The sequence below is a fragment of the Caretta caretta genome, chromosome 11, assembly GCF_965140235.1.
Source record: "Caretta caretta isolate rCarCar2 chromosome 11, rCarCar1.hap1, whole genome shotgun sequence".
NCBI classification, from domain to species: Eukaryota; Metazoa; Chordata; order Testudines; family Cheloniidae; genus Caretta; species Caretta caretta.
Window position 1 is genome coordinate 63,747,885 of NC_134216.1, and position 21,316 is coordinate 63,769,200.

A 21,316-nucleotide genomic window follows, 5' to 3' on the forward strand; every position below is an offset into this window, starting at 1 on the left:
TTATGGCCTCCCACATCCAATTTAAAGGGGAGGGAATTCAACAACATCACTTCCCTCCTCCCCAAATAGCCTGCAGTGAGGTTAGCTGAGTGAGCAGCATGCAGCCGGGGGGGGGGGGGGGGGGACGGGACGGACGACACGGATGGGACAGGAGAGAACAGCAGTAAGCTCTAACTAGACACAGCAGCAGTGTGAGGGATGCAGCACAAACTTCACTCAACAAACAGATGGCAAAGTTACACACACACACACACAGAGCATGAGTGCAGCCTGTGCGGGTGATGAGGACAGCAAAATGCTCTCGCTGCTTCTCATCCTCGGAAAACATATTTTGGCACCAAGGAACACAGAAGGTTCCTGTCTGGTTCTGAGCCTCTTCCTTCCCCCCGGGGGCAAGTTTCTGATCTGAGCTCCGCTTTGCAATCGTGGGTGAACTGACTGACCACACGTTTCTGCGCCAAGGCTGCCAATGAAAAGTTGTCATGTGTATCAGTTTCCTGCCAGTAGGCACTGAAAAGCAGTGGTGCCCCACGCTACGGCTCTGAAGGAGAGCAAACAAGCCACCTGTACCCTTCCCAGCGTGCAGCATACTGATATGCAACAGCTAAGCTGACCTGGGCAGGCAATTCAGCTCTTTCCTCTGGTAAGTACAAGGAAAATGAGAGAGGGTGACGGCTTTAATTCTCAGAGGCTGTTCGGCCTGGAGCAGTCAGGGCTCTCAGGAGTTGAAGTACAGTTCAGCAGCATCTTTCATGGGCCGTCAATAATTACAATCCTTGGCTCCCATTTGCCATTTCGCTGCACCTCATGTAGTCACTAACGCCAATGCAAAGTGAGTGCAAAGCACAGCCGAATCAGAATGGCCGTATTTCAGGCTCCCTTTGCCATGCGAAGAACTGCACAAGGTGCGGGGAAACAGAGAATCAGGCCCTTGGTGAACAGACCTCGCTTTTCCCAGTATGAACACAGAGCTGGGTGGAGTAGCACTTTACACACAGATGTCGCACTTGCTAGCCACTACGTAACTTGTTTTGTTTCTGCTAGATCAGCGTTTCTGCTACGGCTGACCACAAATCCCTTAGCATCGTCTGGGACACCATTAACTCCTCTTCCCGGTTGGAGCCCAGAGCACATGAATTCAGCCCCCTTTTCTGTTCCACCATAGCAGGTAAGGGAAGCTGGACCATTACAACCCTCTGATTTCATTGTAGGCTCTGGGAGGAGATGCATTGAAGTGGGAAACCCTTTGTTGCAAGTTGTTAAATAATAAGCAGAAGTGACACTAAACCCTGAGTTTTAAGTTCAAATGTCAAACTGTTCTCCAGTTGGAAAGCCCCTCTTTGCACCAAGATCTAGTATGGAAGCTACTTGTTTATTCCAGGGTGTGGGACTGCCTCGTTGGCATTTCTTCTGGTCTGCTGAATTGAGGTTACTACATTGTGTCAATAGTTTCCAAGTGGCAACCTGCAGGTGTAAATGCCCACAGCATGAAGCACTGCAAGACACTAAGCATGCTGGCCTCAATCCTGCAATGGGACTACCCATATTCTTAATATTAAGCACAAAATTAAGTGCTTTACTGGATCAGGTTAAAGTGTTCAAAGTAGGGCTGTCAATTAAAAAAATTAATCACGATTAATCACACTGTTAAAGAATAACAGAATACCATTTATTTAAATATGTTTTGGTGTTTTCTACATTTTCAGATATGTTGGTTTCAGTTACCACACAGAATACAAAGTGTACGATGCTCACTTTATATTTATTTTTTATTACAAATATTTGCATGGTAAAAAAACAAAAGAAATTGTATTTTTCAATTCACCTAATACAAATACTGTAGTGCAATCTCTTAATCCTGAAAGTGCAATTTACAAAGATAGAATTATGTACAAAAAAAAAACTGCACTCAAAAATAAAACACTGTAAAACTTTAGAGCCTACAAGTCCACTCAGTCCTACTTTTTGTTCAGCCAATCACTCAGACAAACAAGTTTGTTTACATTTGAAGGAGATAATGCTGCCTGCTTCTTGTTTACAATGTCACCTGAAAGTGAGAACAGGCGTTCTCATGGCATTGTTGTAAACAGTGTTGCAAGATATTTATGTGCCAGATGTGCTAAAGATTCACGTCTCTTCATGCTTCATCCACTATTCCAGAGGACATGCGTTCATGCTGAGGATGGGATCTGCTCGATAACGATCCAAAGCAGTGCAGACCGACGCATGTTCACTTTCATCATCTGAGTCAGATGCCACCAGCAGAAGGTTGATTTTCTTTTTTGGTGGTTCGCGTTCTGTAGTTTCCACATTGGAGTGTTGCTCTTTTAAGGCTTGTGAAAGCATGCTTCACATCTCATCCCTCTCAGATTTTGGAAGGCACTGCAGATTCTTAAACCTTGGGTTGAGTGCTGTAGCTATCTTTAGAAATCTCACGTTGATAACTTCCTTGCGTTTTGTCAAATCTGCCGTGAAAGTGTTCTTAAAACGAACATGTGCTGGGTCATTATCCGAGACTGCTATAACATGAAATATATGGCAAAATGTGGGTAAAACAGAGCAGGAGACATATAATTCTCCCCCAAGGAGTTCAGTCACAAATTTAATTAAAGCATTTTTTTTAAACGGTGTTATCAGCATGGAAGCACGTCCTCTGGAAGGGTGGCTGAAGCATGAAGGGGCATACGAATGTTTAGCATATCTGGCATATAAATACCTTGCAATGCCGGCTACAAAAGTGCCATGCAAATGCCTGTTCTCACGTTCAGGTGACACTGTAACTAAGAAGCGGGGAGCATTATGTCTCATAAATGTAAATAAACTTGTTTGTCTTAGGGATTGGGCCAAAAGAAATCTGATGAGGTTCAATAAGGATAAGTGCAGGGTCCTGCACTTAGGACGGAAGAACCCAATGCACAGCTACAGACTAGGGACCGAAGGGCTAGGCAGCAGTTCTGCGGAAAAGGACCTAGGGGTGACAGTGGACGAGAAGCTGGATATGAGTCAGCAGTGTGCCCTTGTTGCCAAGAAGGCCAATGGCATTTTGGGATGTATAAGTAGGGGCATAGCGAGCAGATTGAGGGACGTGATCGTCCCCCTCTATTCGACATTGGTGAGGCCTCATCTGGAGTACTGTGTCCAGTTTTGGGCCCCACACTACAAGAAGGATGCGGATAAATTGGAGAGAGTCCAGCGAAGGGCAACAAAAATGATTAGGGGTCTCGAACACATGACTTATGAGGAGAGGCTGAGGAAACTGGGATTGTTTAGTCTGCAGAAGAGAAGAATGAGGGGGGATTTGATAGCTGCTTTCAACTACCTGAGAGGTGGTTCCAGAGAGGATGGTTCTAGACTATTCTCAGTGGTGGAAGAGGACAGGACAAGGAGTAATGGTCTCAAGTTGCAGTGGGGGAGGTTTAGGTTGGATATTAGGAAAAACTTTTTCACTAGGAGGGTGGTGAAACACTGGAATGCGTTGCCTAGGGAGGTGGTGGAATCTCCTTCCTTAGAAGTTTTTAAGGTCAGGCTTGACAAAGCCATGGCTGGGATGATTTAATTGGGGATGGGTCCTGCTTTTGAGCAGGGGGTTGGACTAGATGACCTCCTGAGGTCCCTTCCAACCCTGATATTCTATGATTCTATGATTGGCTGAACAAGAAGTAGGACGGAGTGAACGTGTAGGCCCTAAAGTTTAATGTTGTTTTGTTTTTGAGTGCAGTTATGTAACAAAAAAAATCTACATTTGTAAGTTACACTTTCAGCATAAAGAGACTGCACCATGTACTTACATGAGGTGAATTGAAAAACACTATTTTGTTTATCATTTTTACGGTGCAAATATTTGTAATAAAAAAATAATATAAAGTGAGCACTGTACACATTGTATTGTGTGTTGTAAATAAAATCAATATATTTGAAAATGTAGAAAAACTTCCAAAATATAAATTTCAATTGGTATTCTATTGTTTAACAGTGCGATTAATCATGATTAATTTTTTTAATCGCAATTAAATTTTTTTAGTTAATCACATAAGATGAAGTGAGCTGTAGCTCACGAAAGCTTATACTGTAATAAATTTGTTAGTCTCTAAGGTGCCACAAGTCCTTCTTTTCTTTTTGCGATTAATCGACAGCCCTAGTTCAAAGCTCTTTGCAGGATCAAGCCCTAAAAGAAAAACTAAATGTACAGTGATGACAGATCAAGAGTGTGAGAGGAATAAGGGTGGACAGCACTGGAAATTAGGCCAATGGGAAGGTAATTGAGAGGCAGGATCTGGAGGCCAGCCATGCACCAGGGAAGAGAACGTGAATGTTCTACAGTTTTCTTAACGCTGTTCAGCTGATCCACAAGCTCACTTACAGAATGAGCTTTATTTGCTGTTAAATTATGGCTTATGATTTAGAGGTGTGGTGTTTTTATTGAAGATGCAGTTTCCCCATCATCTAACGGGAATTAATATTTGTTTTCATTATGCTGATTTTCGTTGAGCGATGTGTCTGCAGCTTTAGTGACACCTTGTGGCTTGTGAATTACAAGAAAATATTCCTAAAAGCAGATCCACAGAATAGTGCATTTCAGGCCACATCCTCCTTCACTGCTTAAAATTAACGTTCTTAACAGATCACTTCTGAGTAATGCTGAGAAATAAGAACTATGGCCCCAGGTCAAAAAGCTGGTGGAAATGGACCCAGGGAAAACAGCTTAGCACAGGCCTGATTGGGACTTAAGCACATGATTTAAGCACATGCTTAAAATTCTTTTGTGAATTGGGGCCTTTATAAATTGAGCGTACAATAGACAAAAGTAATTCAAAAAAGAAATTTTTGAAACTGTGTATTTTTTGGTTTCAGAGCAGCAGCCATGTTAGTCTGTATCTGCAAAAACAAGAGGAGTACTTGTGGCACCTTAGAGATTAGAGCATTTGTTAGTCTCTAAGGTGCCACAAGTACTCCTGTTGTTTTTGTGTATTTTTTATGCTTTACAAATACATTTGGAGATATAGGTGCTTGGCCTTTGATATTTGAATACTTTTGCTTTCTCACCTCTATTTTTCCTTCTTTACTCTCTTCTTCGTTTTGATGTCATCTTTTCCTGATTTTATTGTCTATTTTCTCCCCCGCCCCATTCCTTTTTCTAATCAAATTCTGTTTTAACTTGGTAACTTGTTTGTTCTTTCATTGGTTAACATTACACGTTTGCGTCTTTGCAAGAAGACGGCGATAGACCGTAAGCTCATGGGAGCTCTGACTGCTTCTTTCTGTGTCTCTACAAAGTGCATAGTACAATGGGGTCCAGCTCTTGACTGGTATTTCTAGGAACTACCACAATACAAAGGATGATATTTTTCCCTAACAGCAACTACTAAGACCTGCTGAAAACAAAACAAATGGTAAATGGACTCGACCCTGTATGGGAATATATGATTTAGGGGGTGTTCAGGGTGAATGTACTGTCAGTTTGCTATGGAGAGGAGGTGGCCCCTACTCTCAGAGAGAGGGGAAGTGACAGTTGGGGGAGAAAAGGCAGGCAGTGGGCAGCCTGAGAAAGAGAGAGAAACACAGAGTCTGGGAGTAAATGCAGAGAAATAGGGTGTGGGGAGAGGGCAGCCAGAGAGGCAGAAGGAAACGAGGACTGAGAGTAAGTGGAGTGACTGAGGTTGAGCAGGGCATACAGAAGAGGGTTCTGCTGGCTGGTCAAGTCAGTCCATGTTCGATAGCCTGTTCCTGAGCTTCCGTTCCTCACCATCGGTTCTGGTCATCTCCTATCATTGACACGGGTGGTGCCAGAGAACTGCAACAGGCGAAGCAAAAGTCCTTCAGATCCCATGGGTCTGGTCTAACATCCACTCCTGCAAGCGAGCACCACTGGAGTCAAATCCATCCCTTCAGGAAGTCAGGAGAGCCACTCAGGGCTCAAAGGCTGCCTTGAGCGTTAGATAGTACCCTGTGACATATCTGGGGAAAGGGGAACCTTGAACTAACATAATAAAAACAACAGCAACCTATAATAGCCTGTGCATACAGAGAGAGAGATATTTCTTTATTTAGGGGGTTATATTGAGTTAAGTACACTTAGTAGTAATAAAAACATTTATAACACACAGAAACTTATCTACATTCTTCATCTATTTAATGTTATTGTAGGTAGGTGGAATCCAGTTCTGTTTGTTCTGGTTTAAGTTAAAATCCCTGTTATGTTATTCTATTTATTTTTTGACAACCAGTTGTATTATCTTGGCTCTCTCCTGCCAGGTAATGATGGACCACTGTGATGGACCATTACTAGATCTTGGTTGGTAGTTTTGGGATGGGGTGACCCTCAGCTGTATTACAAATTATCAACACAATAACTCGACTCTGAGAGGTCTGTTTACAAGAAAACAACCCCCCATCCAGAAATAGCAATTCTCAAGGATAGTAGTCAAAACAGATGATTTAGCCACAAACAAATTAGGGTAGAGAATCAAATGTAGGGCTGGAAGAGACCTCCAGAGGCATCTAGTCCAGTTCTATGAACTGAGGCAGGACCAAGTAAACCTAGACCAGAGGTTGTCAACCTGTGGTCTGCAGACCACCAGTGGTCCGCGAGCTCCATTCAGGTGGTCCGTGGATAGTTCCCTCTAAGGTGCGCACCTGGGCAGCCGCACACAAGAGAATGAAGAACCACCCCCCTAATTAGTGTAGCCGGACAGGCGTGGCTCCACTAATTAGGTGCCTGGACCATGGAGAAGACGCACACGTAAAGTGAGGTGGTGGACTTGGGGGGGGAATAGGGCGTAGGTGGGAGGGGACAGTGGAGTGAGAAGAGGGGTTGGGGGGAATTTGGGACGTGCAGGGCTGCGGTGGCCAGAGAAAGAGCCGACTTTCCCCAGCTCCAGGGCTGCCGGGGAGAGACCCCCCCTCCTTTCCAGCCTCAGCTCTGTGGCTGGGGAGAGACCCTCCTCCTTCCCAGCCCCAGCTTGGGGGCTGCCGCGGCGGGGGAGAGAGGGCACATCCATCACATTAGAAAGGTAAGACTACGGATATTAAAATACGAGTTGTGTGCTTTTATTTGTAGAACAAAAAAACGTTTATTATTAAGGGTTTTTTTTTTAATGTAGCGCTTTTATCCAAAGTGATTTACAATAGTTAGCTAACAGTAGAAATAACATTTGGAAAGATTATTAAGTGGTCCACTGAGACCCTCAGCAATTTTCAAGTGGGCCGTGAAAAAAAAAAAAAAAAGTTTGAGAACCACTGACCAAGACGATCCATGACAGGTGTTTGTCCAACCTGTTCTTAAAAAACCTCCGATGATGGGGATTCCACAACCTCCCTTGAAAGCCTGTTCCAGAGCTCAACAACCCTGACAAAGTGTTTCCTAATCTCTAACCTAAATCTCCCTGGCTGCAGATTAAACCCATTACTTCCTGTCCTACATTCAGCAGACATGGAGAACAATTCATCACCATCCTCTTTATGAGAGCCCTCAACCTATTTGAAAACTTATCAGGTCAGAATAATAGAAGGAGTTTCATGACAATGATGTAACTGAGGTGGTGATGCTTAGAACACTATGCTGTAACCATTCTTTGAGACCCAAAGGCTGACTAGGTCTTTAAAAATCCATTTGTCTTGATCTCACAATATCCCTTCTTTTTGTGCATGTACACACACGCGCATGGGTGCATACACACCAAGGAATGTTCACTCTCTGTGTGAATCTTAACATTTCTTGCTCTAAAAATCACCCTGCTATTTGGCATATCCTGCTATTGACAGGACTTCAGTGTCAAAGTTCCTACAGCCGGTGGGAAAAAATGAAAAAAAAAAACAACCCAACCACAAAATTTAAAAATTGTTTCAGTTTAGCAGGGCTTTTTAAAATTTTCATGAAATATTTTTTTTGAAAACGTTCAAACTATTGTTTGTTTTCCCCTCACTTTTTCCTTTCTGCTACTGAGTGTCCACGGTTTCAGATTTTTGGACACTTTTCCTTTTTCTTAGTCCTGGTCTACATTGAACAATTACATTGACCTAGCTACATTGCTCAGGGCTGCGAAAAATATCATGCCTGGAGCACCACAGCAACCTACCCCCGGAGTAGACGCAGCTAGGTCATCAGAAGGGACACCACACACCCTCCCTAGGAGCCTGGTGGGAGTGGGAGGACCGGGGCTCACGTTCGCACCTTAAGGTTTGGGGAGAGCAAGGATAACAGGGAGGCAAAAGCTCCACCCCATAGGACGTAGCTACCACTTTCTGTTAATGTAGGAAGTGTCCATATTACAACACTACAGTGGCATAGCAGCAGCTGGCCCTTTAAGGAGAGGTGGGCCTAAGTCCTCCAGTGACAAGCCTAACTTGCCTCCCCAGGTGAGAAAATGATTTTGGTCATGTGACAGGAAAGTCATGGGACTAAGTCAGGCCAAGCCTAGGGATATATAAGGGAGAGGCCTCGGGGACACTAGGAAGTTGCTGGATAAAGAAGTCAACCAGCACACAACCCCAGAATGGAGGACTGTGAGATCCCAGACTTGCGAGGTAAGTTACAGGCTGGGGAGGCCAAACTTTAAAGCTACAGTCGCAAGGAGGACTCAGACCCTAAATCTGAAGATGAGTAGAAAGGAAGCTTTGTGGGAGTTTAATTATATTCAACGAATTAGACCCCAGGAGAAGAGGAATACTGTTTCAAAGACTTTGCTTTTGACTGAATTATTTTAGCAGAACTCAGAGGGAAACTGAGGCAGGGTGCCTACAGGGCTGCCCTAGGCCACAATGGGGTGTCCTGGGACAGTTACTTGTCTCTACACTGTTTAGTTTACATTTTTCCCCACTCAAACTTTCCAAAGTTGAGGGAGCTTTGAAAAGTTACATCAAGGAAAGAGAAAAAATGAGGGAAAAATAGACGAAGTGAAAGGGAAATCCCTCAACATCCTTCATTCTATTCTGTTCAGTGCAAAAATGGGGAGAAAAGAGGAGGAAAACCCCAAAATCTGTTATTTTGAAACATTTTCAATTTACAAGAACTAAAAGGAAAATGTTCATTTTGAAACAAAAAAAATGTTCGTAATTTTCTGTCAACCAACTGAACAACCTTCATGAAACGATATATTCCTGCAAAACAGCTGTTTTCAATTAAACCCTATTTTTCACAGGGAAAAAGTTGAAACCAAATGACCTTTTCTAAGCTCACTCAGTGATAATGAGAATGTTGACAATGAGCCTCATACACATGAGAAGGGCGGAGCATACAACCTTCAAATGTGCTCAGATACCATGGTGACAGATGTGGCATAAGAGGCTAGATGGATCCTTTTGAAATTAAGCTCATCAGTACAAGTTACAGTATATGTAGTAGAAATAATAGTAGCAAACCTTCAGGTAGTGTTTGATATTAGAGAAAAGAAATGCAGTCAAAAGTCTTCCTTGTGAATGCTCCTCTGTGCTTTGAATACACGTACATCTTTACTGGGATCGTAGTGGACCTCACATACCGAAAATCGTCCCTCCAGCATCTCCAGGAAATTCTGATCCCGTTGATAGCGAATCCGACACGATAACAGAATAACAGTATGTTCTGAGCACAAGTGCTCCAGTGTCTGAAGCAGATCCGCAAAGGTGTCTTCCAGATAAATTATGTCTGCGCCCAGGATAAAGTCAAACTTTTATGGCGCGAAGTTCCCCAAGTTTCTTCCCCAAGTCAGTTCCTTTACCACGGCTCTTGGCTGGAGGTCAGGAGGTAAGTTAGCCTGAACGTTTGACTCGAGAAATTCCAGTGCAGCTTCCCTGTCTGTGATGGTGACATGAGCACCTGTGTGGCACAAGGAGTGTAAGTCTCAAGACAAATAACTGTTGCCCACCGATACAGCTTTTGGAATATAACGGTTTAAGGGACGCAACTTCGAGTTCCCATTAAGAGTTAACAAAATTACTGAACAACAATGAAAACATTTACTGAGCTGCTTGATTTTAAGTCAACTGACACTTGGAATATTTAGTTTTATTTATGTTTAATGGTAAAAATAGTACTATCAGATCAAAATTGTTTTTGGAATAAATGACTATTTCTTTTTAGAAAGACGGAGCCAATTGCTTTCTGTCTTTCTATGAGGAAACTACAGAATAAATTGTGGGAGATTATTATAAAAAAGTCTCACTGATTTTTGCCCTGGTGTAGCATCAGATTACCCCAGGGATCCAGACAGAGCAGATGGGTGACTGAAGAGCCTTAGCCGCAGCTGGTTTTTTCAATGGATGTTTAAGTTAATGGTTGTGATAGTTTATTTGAATTTGGGCAGAGTTTTAAATTATAACGGGGTTCAAAAGAAAATCAGATAAGTTCCTGGACGATTGATCCATCAATGACTATTAGCCAAGATGGTCAAGAACACAACCCCATGCTCTGGGTGTCCCCAGCATGATGGCCAGAAGTGGGAGTGGACAACAGGGGTGGATCATTCAATGACTGTCTCTTCTGTTCATTCCCTCTGAAGCTCCGCATTGGCCATTGTCGGAAGACACAATGCTGGGCTAGATGAACCATTGGTCTGACCCAGTATGGCCGTTCTTATCTTATAATTTAATAAATATTTGATTAGTTTTTTCACCCCCATTTTAGAAGGAAATCTGCCATAGTGGCTAGAATTTATCTCTACAGAGACATTACACTTGAATATAGTCATGTTTTAGTTCAATGAGATATGATCGGCATGGCAAGTTTAGACTCTACACAAATGTGTGTGCTGTCTGCTCTAGACTATAGAATTGTGCTAGTTAACACATGTTAAAGATGACTTAACATTTAAGAATTGACACCCCGGAGCAGATCCTCAGACAGGATAAACTGTCATAACTCCACTGACTTCAATGGGGTCAGAGTCAGATCACTCCCACCCCACTTCTACACCTATGTAAATTAGCAGAAGAACTCATTGGCCTAATGAGAGTTTTACCATTGACTTCATTAACTACACTGAGTACAGAACTAGGCTAAACTGAATGCTTTTGAAAATCCCCACCTAGGGCTCCAATCAAATCCACCTTCACAGATCCAAGTGCACGATCAAATCCTACGGCTACAGCAAAGGTAAGGAAAAAAATAAGATGGGGGGGGAAGGTGTCATTTTAGCGTATGCGTAACATGCCTCCGGTGGCATGTGACAAGGATTCATCCCTGAATTTGGTCCGCAGATTGGATCATTAGCTTCCCCGCTTGGACTGGGCACCGAGGGGGAGTGCGACATGAATCCTGATCCATGCCCCCCCAGGGGAGGCCTGGGGAAATAATGTATTTTTAACACACACCGTGCAGGAATTAATTACAGTTAGAACAAGTGAGTTTCTCTGATAAAGAAGGCGCTAGTTTTAAAATAATCAAATACCGGTTGCTTTTCAAATGAAAATCAAACTAATATTAGTTAATGTTAGGGGAACTGAGCATTTGTCAAGAGTTGTCGGTGGTCAGGCAAAGGAGTCCTGGGCTACATTTACTCTTAATCTGTGCTACCGCTAGGGTGTTGAAATAAACAATGAGTGAATACAGCAGGAAGCAAAGCTAGGGCTGTGAGATACCAGACTTATCACTGGCCCCACTCTTGGTCTAACGATGCCATGACTCACTAGCACCCATTGTAAAGGGGAGGCAGCACAGCACAGTGGATGGGACATCAGACTAGATCAGGAGACCTGAGTTCTGTTCCTGGCCCTGCCACTGGGTGACTGACAGAACCTGGGCAAGTTGCTTAATTGCTCTGTGCCTCAGTTTCCCTGCCTGCAAAAACAGGGTTAATAACGCATATGCATCTTTGTAAAGTGCTTTGCTATCTGTTGATGGAGCTCACTGTACAAAATGTGAAGTATTAATAAAGCTGAAGGACATAAGCACAGCATTTATTCCCTGCGGGAGAATAGCTACAGAAAAGAAAGGGATGCCACTGACAGGGCCGTCCCTAGCTATTTTGGTGCCCTATGATGCCCCCCCGTGGGGGGCTGTGTGAGGCCCCAGGCCTCCACAGAGGGAAGCAGGGGGGGCTGGCCCCAGGCCTCTGCTGGGCGGCTGCGTGGGGCCCCGCCCCAGGCCTCCATGGGGGATGGCTACTTCCTGCAGGAAGTGGAGTGACCTGGCCCCAGCCTGCTCCACTCCCTTGGCTCCCAGCCGTGCTGCCGGCGAGTGCTGGGGGGCGGTTCCCCCTTCCCCCCAAACCTGGGAGCCAGGGGAGCAGAGCAGGCTGGGGCCGGGTCACTCTACTTCCCGGTGAGTGCAGGCCCCCCTGCTTCTGGAGTCCTCGGGGGAGTGGGGGCGGGGCTGGGGCGGAGCAGGGGTGGGGGCCATGGGGAAGAGGTGGGGCAGGGGCTGGAGCAGCACGCAGCTGTGCAGGGCACCAGGAAATGTGGTGCCCCAAATTTCCTGCTGCCCTACGCAGCTGCCTGCTTTGCGTATGGGTAAAGACGGCCCTGGCCACTGAGCTCACCGCCATGGAAACAGCAGGCAGCCTTAAGGGGGTGCTACTCTGAAGCAACCTGTTGTAGCACCATCACCACAATAAATAACCGAATAAGAAAAGGAGGATGAGCCACAGATGAAACATCACAGTAACCGTCACACAGCGTGGCTGTTAACTTACACAGCAACCCTGTCACCTGTGTGTGAATTTTACAGCGGTACCAATTCCTTAAAGAAAAAAAAAAAACTTACCCAATAACGTGGCCACTATTCCCAGCAATCCAGTTCCTGCTCCTAGTTCAATCACTGAGCGCCCTTGTAGATCAATACTTCCCATCTCCAGATAAGTACACAGGACTACAGCCTGAATCAAGAGACAGGACTAATTAAGAATTGGGGATCATTTTAGTGATGCCAGATCACAGTATTTCTGATTGAAACCAGTAGAGAAGGTTGCAAGAAAGGTGTGGACAATCAAGCACCTCAAGTCTGCAGGTATACTTCGCCATCCGTGTTATACAAAGGCTGACGGGAGGCAGAAAGGAATATCCAAACTATCAATCCTGCAAAGGAGGTTAAAATAATGACATGGGATGGTTTCTCCATTAAATCCAAAACACAAACAGAAGGAAGCAGAAAAAGAAACAGTTGCACTAAGAAAAGAAAAGCAGGATTTTTGTTGATGCAAAAAATTAATGCAAAATTGCAGAACTGTTGAGAGGCACCATTGCCCTTTATCGTATTTCTTACATCTTTCCAAAACCTTTTGGTTTAATCTTGGTACGCATGCTCTTCCATAGTGTGTGTGAAGGTCAAGCAGTTGAGTGTAATGGATTAAGAGCACTTCTATTTAAGTACAAAGTAAATCCAATGTGAGCTACTGTTAAGCAAGGTCCCACACCCAAATCATGACTTTGCAAGAGCACCTGCTATAGAAAATTCTGTCTCACCAGTATCCTTAGGAACAGGATGATAGCTGTGTTAGCGTATATGCTCCAATTAATGCGAGCAGTTCAACTGCCAAACTCATTATTTATGACCAGAGAGAGGGGCATGATTTAGTGGTCAAAGTACAGGTCTAGGACCCAGGTACAGCTAAACACCAACACAAACCCAACCACTGACGACTCCTGTGCTTTGGGTTCTCTAGCTACAACATGACACTACTTAACTATCTCATCAAGGTGGTATGGGGATTAGTGGCTGCCCGGCACTTTGAAGATTAAAAGAGCTATGCAAATACAAAGTATTATTTTATTATTATTAAGACTTGGTTAAAAAAAATGGGAAAACAACTTTGTGATAAATCTTGAAAGAGGCCCTATTTCCCAAAGTCTTTCATGATCTTTTTTTCCAAAATGTTAAACTTTCTATTGCAATAATTGTCAACATTTTTCATTTACCAAAAAGTGGATTTTCTTACTGAAAACAGGAGTTTCCAGTACACTAGCAATCTAACAAAACAAAATTCTAAAAATATTGAACATTTAGATCAAATTATTAATTTTTAAATGTTGCAGAAAATTGTGAAAATGGAAAGTTTTGATCATGACGACAATGTACCATAAAAAGGTTTTTTTTAAAATATAAAAAGAGCACTTTTCAATTGGGGGAAAAAACTTCTCATGCAGAGAATTTGCAGCCAGCTCTCCTAAGCTGCTGGGCATGTATTTCACCTCTCTGTAAAATGGAAATAATTGTACTGGCCTCCTTTGTAAAGAGTTTTGAAGTGTACTGACGAAAGACACTACACAAAAGCTCAGTATTATTTGGGGTTGGACTTGAAACAGACACATATTCTGCACAAATTGAAAATATATTTATTTTAATCATACATACGGCATCCCATACGACTGCAGCTACACCCAGTTGCTTCCAGTTTTGTTTGATTTGGATTGTGTGGTTGGCAAAATGATACACAGATGAAGATTTATGGAACTTCTGCAATCCCCAGACCGCACTGTCATCATAGGGAACCAACGCCATTTTATTATCCATCTATCAAATCTCTCTGACCTACGGAACAAGGGAGAACAAGTCTATGTGAAACCTCAGTGAGAAAAGAACATCTGTTTTGTCCTCTCAAACTAATTTGGCTTGTTTTAAATAACGAGGGAGATTCCAAATACCGTTTTGGATCCTAATAATTCACTCGTTTAGCTACAGTGGAACAGCTTCAACGAGAGACTGAAGGAGTCCCACGCGAGACTTTCCCTTAGCTCGGTGGTTATGGCATTCACCTAAGGAATTTGACCACCTCTTCTCTCACTCAGCTGGAGGGGGGACTTGAACTGGCGGTCTCCTGCATCCCAGTTGAGTACCCTAACCTCTGGGCTAAAAGTGGAGGAAGAAGGCATTCCTCTCCCTCTCTGTTTTGTGTAAACTCACCTGTAGGGGCTCATGCAGTAGGTGCTCTCTGAGCACACTTACCAAATAGGCCCCTCAGGTGAGTTAGACAGAGGAATGCCGATACTTCCCAGTTCACATCATCAAAGCAGCTGTTTGCGTAAAATTCTTTGAATAAGATGGCAAGACAGGGTGACAAATGTGGAAATGTTTAATCCTGCGGGTATGTCATTGACGGGAACGTTGATTAGTAAGAAAAGATTTAGGTGGCTTGGACATGTGAAGCAAATGCCGGACTACAGGATCCCGAAGAGCGTGCTGTACTCTGAAGCTCGCGGAGGGCCTAGAAAGAAAGGCAGGCTGCTGCGCAGATTTCGGGGTGCTTGCAAAGAGAACTTAGAATCCTTTGGAATCTCTGTGGATGATTGGGAAAGGCACGCAGAGTGCCGCTCTGGTTGATGGAGTCAGCTTGTAGATGGGTCGAAGCATTGCGAGGTGGACTGGATCAAGCTTCGTGGATGACCGGCGACAGAGAAGGAAAGAATCTGCTGCTTGGATGCAGAGCGTTGCTCGTGCGTGGGTGTGCCCTGCTGGTGGACGGAGCGGTCACTAGCCCATTGGACTCAGCAGCCACCAAAGAACTCCTTGGCGCATACGCCATGCTCTGTAAAGACCGCTGGTACCACTGACTGATTGAACCCGCTGGAGACGGCAGTCTAGGTTCCCTGCCCTAAACTGTCATGCCTTCTGATGATGCTCAGTCCCCTATACTCCTGGGAATCCCATCACCCACTCTGGTGGGTGGAACAAAGACAGCTTAATACCACAAGGGTTTCAGACCGAGCATGAGGAATACTACTGGAGGCTGCAGGAGGAATTCAAGGAGACGGTAAATGATCCCCCGTGGAATTTGGCCGGGCCGTTGGGAGTAATGCTAACTCCTCTAAGAATGCCCAGGTCTCGGCCAAACCCTGCAACAGGAAAGAAAACAGAGTGTGTGTGTGTGTGTGTGTGTGTGGCGGGGGGGGGGGGGTGAGCGTAATCTGTGGGGCTCTGTAAGGCAAGGGAGATCTGTACCTGGCTGCGGCGTCCCCGCCCGCGCGCCCTGTCCCCGGTGGGCACCAGGGAAGCGCTCGGAGCTGCCCGGGCACCAGGGACGCGCTCGGGGCGGCCCACGCAGGGCTGCAAACGCCCTTGCACCGCAGTGAGCCCGCAGCGCCCTTTGCCCGCCGTGCACACGCTGGGGGGGGGCGGGGGCGGCCCCACTGGAGACGCGCCCCGCTGCAAGCGAGCCCCGGGGCCGCGAGGACCCCTTGCTGCACCCGGGGCCGGGGACTCACCCGCCACCGCCTCGCTGCAGGCCGCGCTGCGCCTCGGCCACCCCGCCCCTTAAAGGGGCGGTGTCGCTCCCTGCTCCGCCCGCCGCAGGGGGAGCTGGCCCCGCAGGGGAGGAGGCCGCTGGTTTAATGGGGGGCCCCCAAGGGTTAAAAAATGCTGCAATGGTCGCGGTGGCTGCAGTGAGTCGGGGGGGGGGCAGGATTCCCTGCTCCGGCGTGGGGCCAGACCCCCCCATGTCTGAACGCAGCCCCTCCATTCCTTGGGGGAGAGGGCATAGCTCCCCCCAAGCCTCCAGTGGCCCTGATCGAGGGGGGTGATAATTTATGTGCATTCCTGTGGCATAAGGGAGTCCTGGGCCAGGGCCCCAGCGCGCCAGGTACTGGACAAACCAGAGCGGAGAGACCGTGCCTGCCCCAAAGAGTTTACAGTCTAAGGGTTGGGCCAGGCAGGCGGGGGAGTGCGAGGGAGCGCTGAGATGGTGGACGCAATAGTCCAGGGTGGTCCCCTAGGCTTCTGGCTGCAAGCCCAACGTTGCCATGCTGGCAGCTAGTTAGAGACAGACTGGGATTTGTTCTGAAAGGGTGGAATAAATTGAAGCCTTTTTGAAATCGAAAGCCTCTGAAATATTTCCTTTTTGAGAGTTGGCAAACATCCAGCCTTCCTGAGGCCTGTTGCTTTACACACTGTTTGCACTAGTATAACTATGTTGGTTATGGGTGTGATTTTTTCCCCCCTGGTATAGTGATACCAGTACAACCTAGAGTGGGCACTGTTATACCCATATAAAGGTGCCTTGTACTGGTGAAATGTATTTCTTTTCCCAGGTGGAAGTTATAAGCACTTTTATACTGGTATAACTGCATCCACACTGGGTGGGTGGGTATTACACTGCTTTAACTATAGTGGTACAGTTAAAGCAATACAGCTTTGGTGTGTTGACAATCTTTACTGTTTTATCCCTCAGAAAACACTCCAATAAATAGAGATAAGGTTTTAAGGGTGTGATTTAATATACATGTTGTTTAATAAAAGGAGGACTTGTGGCACCTCAGAGACTAACCAATTTATTTGAGCATAAGCTTTCGTGAGCTACAGCTCACTTCATCGGATGCCACAAGTCCTCCTTTTCTTTTTGTGAATACAGACTAACACAGCTGCTACTCTGAAACCTGTTATTTAATAGTAATTATAGCTGGTCTGAAAATGCTTTCTTTCTGGATATAAAGCGGTAGGTTTCTTGCGCTACTGCTAAAAGAATGCTAAACTAGCTCTATGGGCTACACATGGGGAGATTTTGAGTTTACAGCAAAATATCAAAAACTGAACTATTTTGAATCCGAAATGCCCACACTGTACCTTATGGGAGTTGTCCTCTATAGACGGAACTCCTCAGCCGGACTACATCTCCCTGATACACCACAATCTTTCCTATGGTGAGGCCATGTGTCGGGGCAGTTGCATGACCATGGTGTATCATGGGAGATGTAGTCTGGCTGGGGGCCCATTGAGGAGGAAGGGAATATGAACCACCAGGGCAGCATTTTAGAATTAAAATATTAGGGGTTTTGTCCAGAATATTTCAGTTTGGGGCCAAACCCCCCCCCCTTTCTTTTTTTTTTTTTAAATCTGATATTCAGGGTTTGGGATTTTTTTATTTTACAAAAAAATCAAAATTTTTCAAGGTGCACAGTTATTTTTCTTTGAAACGTTTTGTTTAGTTGGCAGTCTGTTTTTCCGTCAATCTGTTTTTCTGTCAGAAAATTTTCAGCTATCCCTAATAATGTAATTTATATGTAATGTGGGCAAGCTAAGATTTCTTATTTCCTTAACTGTCCATTGCCTTGCTTTAAATAGCCTGAGTTTGGTAGGCCAGTGTTTCCCAAACTTGGGGCGCCACTTGTGCAGGGAAAGCCCCTGGTAGGCCGGGCCGGTTTGTTTACCTGCCGCATCTGCAGGTTCGGCTGATCGCGGCTCCCACTGGCCGCGGTTCGCTGTGCCCGGCCAATGGAGGCTGCAGGAAGTGGCGCGGGCTGAGGGACGTACCTGCCTGTTTGCATTTGCACGGCTATGAACATGACCTAAGCACCTGGAAGTTTTCATTACTCATATCTAAATAGTTCTTGGGTAAACACAGTTGACCATTACTGCAGCACTGAACTTTTAGCTTATCTTGGTCAAAGCATATCTCAGGATTGGAAGATGCTCTGCATAGTGGCTGTTTGGTGTAAATGTCCCTGCAGAGTTGTTTATGTAGGGGGTTTCTGTCCATCTTATCCCGTTTCTGTTCAAACGCTACTTGTTTAGCCTAGGAAAGCAATAGGACCTGACATACTGCGTCTCTCTTTTTCCATCTTCAATATCCGGTTATGTGGAGCCTAATCCAAGGCCCACTGAAGCCATTGGGTGACTTCACATCGATTTCATTGAGCTGTGGGTCTGGCCTTTATGGCACAGACTAGGTCTATCCCCTGAAAAGATACAGAATCAGATTCTTAAATGAGATCCCTCGGGCAGTGCAAATGAGACAGAATCTAGCTGTGAAGGGGCAGCAGGGAATTGCCTTGGTGTAGGGAAACTCCCTGTGATGTTGCACTCCATATGTTAATGGAAATATGCTTATGAGTGTAAATATAATATAACTGGAATATGCTTTATGCAAAAGGTCTCTTGTAAAGTGTCATTACAAAGCTTATAATCTACTGAGTGTGTTCATCCTATTTGTATGAATGTATCATTCTTGTACGATGAAGTCAGCTGTTGCTCATGAAAGCTTATGCTCAGATAAATTTGTTAGTCTCTAAGGTGCCACAAGGACTCCTTTTCTTTTTAAAGTTCGATTGTAATTATGCAAAGTGTGGGCCATTAATGGTGGCTTAGGATCTTGATGGCTCCCATTAACTAGAACAATTGGTTGTAAATGGCTCTGTTTACTTTAAGCCTTCCAGTGTTCCTGTGAGTCAGGCCAGAAAGAATGGAGGCTTGGGGTCTCACAGGACATGTGACCATGTCACCTGGTACTGGAATCCATCTTAAACCTGGTGCTTTTCCATTTAGAAGGAAGAGTGCAGACCCAGAGAGACAAAAGATTCCCGCCTTGTGCCAAAGCTATAAAAGGGAGTGGAACAGAACAAAGGGGGCTGCAGTTATGAGAAATCCCCTAGTTACCACCTGAGCTGGAACTAACAAGAACTGTACCAGGGGAAAGGATTGGGCCCAGACTAAGAAGTCTAGTCTGTGAAAGAAGCTTATTGGAAAATCTCTGAAGGTGAGATTTACCTGTATTCAACTTCTTAAATGTATTAGGCTTAGACTTGCGTGTTTTGTTTTATTGTGCTTGGTAACTTACTTTGTTCTGTCTGTTATTACTTGAAACCTCTTAAATCTTACATTTTATACTTAATAAAATCACTTTTGTTTATTAATTAACCCAGAGTAAGTGATTAATACCTGGGGGAGAAAACAGCTGTGCATATCACTCTATCAGTGTTATCGAGGGCGGACAATTTATGAGTTTACCCTGTATAAGCTTTATACAGAGTAAAACGGATTTATTTGGGGTTTGGATCCCATTGGGAACAGGGTTTCTGGGTGCTGGAGTCAGGTGACCTGCAGAGCAATTTTTGATTAAAGTCTGCAGCTTTGGGGGGCGTGGACCAGACCTGGGTCTGGGTTGCAGCAGGCTAGTGTGTCTGGCTCAACAAGGCAGGGTTCTGGAGTCCCAAGCTGGCAAGGAAAACGGGCTCAGAGGTAATCTCAGCACATCAGGTAACAGCCTCAAGGGGGTCTCTGTGACTGAACCCGTCGCACTCCCACCTGGCATAAAGCTGCTGCTGCCTATGCACCACCCCCTGGATCTGCCCAGTCAGGGTGCAAGGGACTATGGCAGGGCTCCACTACATTGGTCCACCACTGGCATAGAATCTGCCGATCCTCCTCAGCTGCTCTAATAAATGGTCAGGGTCAGGGACAGCGCTGACCAGCCCTCGGGATCAGAGAACGTAACCCGCTCCCAGATGTCCCATTGCTCTTCTGCATTGAGCACAGCTTGGCTGCAGGAGAGAACCTGTCCCAAGCTAGATGAAACTAACGTGGTAACATCTGAAGCCTCTCATTTTCAACACAGTTGGTCAAAATCAGTTCAAGCTCTTCAGAGACAATAATAGTCTGCATAAGGATGGGATGAACCAAACTTTTTTGAGGGAAAAACTGTTGCCATAGGGAAATGGGCAAGTGAAATTCCAGTTTCCCAAACCAGTTTATACGTGCCTCATGCTAAGTAAACCCCATGATTAGAAGCATGCCAGGGCAGGTGTAGTGATTCAGCATGTTGAGGTTTAGTGCCTTAAGTGCTGATTTGTTGTTGTTAGTACAGCAAGTGGGAACTCGAGTTGCTAATGCTGTTATCTGGCTGCATTTCTGGATATTACATGTGTGGGCGGTATAAGAAAAAGCTCTCACCTAGTGATGAGAGCAATCGCACCTGGAAGGAAATCTCAGATTGGTTTAGTTTTGGAATCACTTAACCTGTGCTTATCATGACTCCAGAAAGCATTGGGCAGGTAGGGTGGTTGTTTCTTTTCTTGAGTAATGTCCTTATTATAAGGTGACTCAGAAGACCTACCATCAGGTAAGTTCCAGTCCCTGGAAAAATCATGGAGCAGGTCCTCAAAGAATCAATCCTGAAGCACTTGCATGAGAGGAAAGTGATCAGGAACAGCCAGCATGGATTCACCAAGGGAAGGTCATGCCTGACTAATCTAATCGCCTCTTATGATGAGATTACTGGTTCTGTGGATGAAGGGAAAGCAGTGGATGTATTGTTTCTTGACTTTAGCAAAGCTTTTGACACGGTCTCCCACAGTATTCTTGTCAGCAAGTTAAGGAAGTATGGGCTGGATGAATGCACTATAAGGTGGGTAGAAAGCTGGCTAGATTGTCGGGCTCAACGGGTAGTGATCAATGGCTCCATGTCTAGTTGGCAGCCGGTACCAAGTGGAGTGCCCCAAGGGTCGGTCCTGGGGCCGGTTTTGTTCAATATCTTCATAAATGATCTGGAGGATGGTGTGGATTGCACTCTCAGCAAATTTGCGGATGATACTAAACTGGGAGGAGTGGTAGATACGCTGGAGGGGAGGGATAGGATACAGAAGGACCTAGACAAATTGGAGGATTGGGCCAAAAGAAATCTGATGAGGTTCAATAAGGATA

General features: G+C 45.2%; 1 protein-coding gene and 1 long non-coding RNA gene across 3 annotated transcripts; one reads left to right on the plus strand and one right to left on the minus strand.

Moving 5' to 3' along the window:
• The first annotated feature begins 182 nt into the window (after nucleotides 1-182).
• On the plus strand, nucleotides 183-19,487 carry LOC125644863 (uncharacterized). 2 transcript variants are annotated; one of them, XR_012664453.1, is made up of 4 exons: nucleotides 183-643; nucleotides 1,045-1,168; nucleotides 11,005-11,068; nucleotides 19,163-19,487. It is a non-coding gene; the product is annotated as an uncharacterized LOC125644863 (long non-coding RNA). The 2 variants fall into 2 exon arrangements; XR_007359139.2 differs by lacking the exon at nucleotides 11,005-11,068.
• METTL21A (methyltransferase 21A, HSPA lysine) lies at nucleotides 7,046-16,185 on the minus strand. The gene is given in 4 exon segments (XM_048869477.2): nucleotides 7,046-9,793; nucleotides 12,677-12,788; nucleotides 14,264-14,440; nucleotides 16,111-16,185. Coding segments are annotated over 3 exon segments (669 nt in total). The 5' UTR covers nucleotides 14,423-14,440; nucleotides 16,111-16,185; the 3' UTR covers nucleotides 7,046-9,395.
• Nucleotides 19,488-21,316: the final 1,829 nt, after the last annotated feature.